The sequence below is a fragment of the Octodon degus genome, unplaced genomic scaffold (assembly GCF_000260255.1).
Source record: "Octodon degus isolate 3935 unplaced genomic scaffold, OctDeg1.0 scaffold00130, whole genome shotgun sequence".
NCBI classification, from domain to species: Eukaryota; Metazoa; Chordata; class Mammalia; order Rodentia; family Octodontidae; genus Octodon; species Octodon degus.
The window spans coordinates 3577934-3580778 of record NW_004524706.1 but is presented as its reverse complement, the minus strand read 5'-3'; the positions used below and the strand labels follow the sequence as shown (position 1 = coordinate 3580778).

Here is a 2845-nt window from a genome sequence, read left to right as displayed (position 1 = left end):
TCTTTCTTTCTTTCTTTCTTTCTTTCTTTCTTTCTTTTTGTCTCTCTCCCTCCCTCCCTCCCTCCCTCCCTCCTTCCCTTCCTTCCTTCCTTCCTTCCTTCCTTCCTTCCTTCCTTCCTTCCTTCTTTTTTCTGTGTGCATGGGAGGGCACTGAGGATTAAGCCCAGGGAGCACTGAGGTATATCCCCACCCATTTTTATTTATTTTTATATGTATTTGGTATAGGGTCTCACTATGCAGATCGGACTTGTAGTGATTCTCCTATTTTTAGCCTCCCCAGAGCTGGGATTACAGGAGTGTGCCTCTACACCCAGACTTGGTTGCTGGCTCAGTGTGCCCAAGGGCAGGGCCAGTGCGGCCATGCAGTACAAGGGATCGAACCCCAGTCCCTGAGCTTGCCTAAGCAGGCGCTTAGTCCACTGAGCTATCTTGCTGGCCTCCCATTTTTATTTTTAATTTTACCTTTTTTTTTTTTTTTTTAATTTTAGGAATGGGACTCGGAGTGATCCACTCATTTACAGCCTCCCAAGAGCTGGGATCACAGGCGTGTGCCACTGTGCCCAGTCTCAATTGCTGTCTCAGTGCGCCCTGGGGGTGGGCCCAGCACAGCAGGCTCTGGGATCAAACCTCCAGCTCCTGCACCTGCTTGCAGGCGCTTTAATCCGCTGAACTATTTGGCCGGCCCTTTAATTTTATTTTGAGACAGGGTCTTACAAAATTGCCCAGGCTGGGCACAATCCTTCTGCCTCAGCCTACTAGAATTGAGATTATAGGTGTGTATCACTGCACCCGGCTCCATGTAGTGGCTTAATTTATACTTTTAACTGGAGGCAGATTAATGAGAAGGGTGTGGCAATAATCCAGGTAGGAAATAGTCTAACCTAGGTGAAAGAAGAAAAATTGTCAGAATTTGGTGACCAGTGAGATGGGACAAGGAAGGAGTGAGTAGTCCAGCACGCTCCTAGGCCTCTGACAGAATAGTGGAGGCCTCTTGCTTAGAACCCAGCAGCAGAAGGGCGGGTTTGGATTTGTAGAACTTGAAGAGCCTATGGGTGGTTGCAGGGTTGGACAACAGTTAAATCTGGGTTAGAGACAGATCTGAGTCACCAACATATGGCTCCCGAGGCTACAGTAGAGAATGAAGTCATCTGGGGACAAGTTTGTCGAATGAGGAGACAGCCTGCCTGAAAGGGCTGAGGAAAAACCTGATGTAGGAGACTGAGAGTGAATGGTCAGAAAGGAGGAAAACAGTGAAGGCCAGAGTTCCTGGGGTCAGAAGGGGACTGACCCCCAGATAGGCTGCCACAACTTCAGGCCACACTGCCTTGCCCTGCTTGACTTATTCTTTGGCTTCCCCTTCACAGGCCAGATGTTTGCCATCCAGCCAGGGCTGCCTGAGGGAGGCCAGTTTTCCGGGGACATGCCTCCTGGAGTGTGTGAGCCTGAACTTGAACCAGATAACAACTCCAACTTCATGAAGGATGCCAATGAGAACTGGCCTGGGGTGCCAGGCAGAATGGAACCCACGCTGTTAAGGAGCTCCTCCGAGTCATTGTCTGACAACCAGACCTTCCAGGCCTCAGGACTCCCTGAGGGAGTGGTCCGCAGCCCCCCAGAGGGTGCAGAGATTCCTGGTAATGAGCCTGAGAAGAATGATGATGCTGTCACTGTCTGCTCCCCTTTAGAGGACAATGGCTATGCCAGTAGCTCCCTGAGCATTGACAGCACTAGCAGCAGTCCTGAGCCTGCCTGTGGGACCCCTCGAGGTCCTGGCCCTCCAGATCCTCTTCTGCCCTCAGTGGCCCAGGCTATGCTACAGCTGCAGGCTCAGGAGCGCTACAAAGAGCAGGAGAAGGAGAAGCATCACGTGCACTTGGTGATGTACCGTCGTCTGGCACTGCTGCAGTGGATCAGGGGCCTGCAGCACCAGTTGGTTGACCAGCAGGCCCGTCTGCAGGATAGCTTTGACACCATCCTAGATAACCGGAAGGAGCTCATTCGCTGTCTCCAGCAGAGGGCAGTACCATCCAGGCCCCAAGACCAGCACTGAGTGTGCTTCCTCCAGCCAGCAAGCGACCCTGTACACATGTTTCTGCAGATGTGTGTGACCAAGCAAAAGTATGTACATAACTGGGTGTGGTGGCACACACCTGGGATCCTGGCACTCAGAAGGCTGATGCAGGAGGATCACTACGAGTTCAAGACCAGCCTGGGCTAAAAAGTGAGCTCAAGGCCAGCTGAGCTGCATAGTGAAACCCTGTATCAAAAAGACAAAAAAAAAAAAAAAAAGTATATACATGATTTTGTTGGCAGAAGTGTAGATAAGCTTGAGTGCATAACATGTAAGCAGGTATGTGCAGGCACACGTGCATGAGATTACATACCCTGTGTACACACGTATATGTGCAAGCTAATTTATATATATGAGTGTATAACAGTAAATGTGTGTATGTAGTATGTAAGCTTCAGTAAATCTGTGCATGCGCATATGCATAGCTACCCAGGAGTGTGTTTATATGTGTATGAGTGAGGATGTATATGAAAAAGATGTGTGAAAAAAAAAAAGATGTGTGCATGTGGGTACATGTGAGTGTGCAGGCTTGTGTTGGGTGTGAGTGAACCTGGTGTGGTCAGGCCTATGTGTAGGGATGCAGGCATGGGTAGCGTATGAAGGGAGTATATATATTTATAGACAGACTCAAATGCACTGAGGACACGTCTACCACACCTGTCATTCATGGTCTACCCCAGCTCCTACCTTTTCCTTGTTTATCCCAGACCTTGCTGTGCTAAGGCTGTTGTCTATCTCTCATGTCAGCTTTGGTAGAAGAGATTCCCTGGCTGT

General features: G+C 49.7%; 1 protein-coding gene across 1 annotated transcript in view; it reads left to right on the top strand.

Moving 5' to 3' along the window:
• The window catches only part of CUNH1orf216 (chromosome unknown C1orf216 homolog), a 4098-nt gene extending 1896 nt beyond the window's left edge, over nt 1–2202 (top strand). The window contains exon 2 of the mRNA XM_004641088.2: nt 1365–2202. Coding sequence (XP_004641145.1) covers nt 1370–2050 — 681 coding nt within the window. The 5' untranslated portion in view covers nt 1365–1369 and the 3' untranslated portion in view covers nt 2051–2202. The remainder of the gene's footprint in view (nt 1–1364) is intronic.
• Nucleotides 2203–2845: the final 643 nt, after the last annotated feature.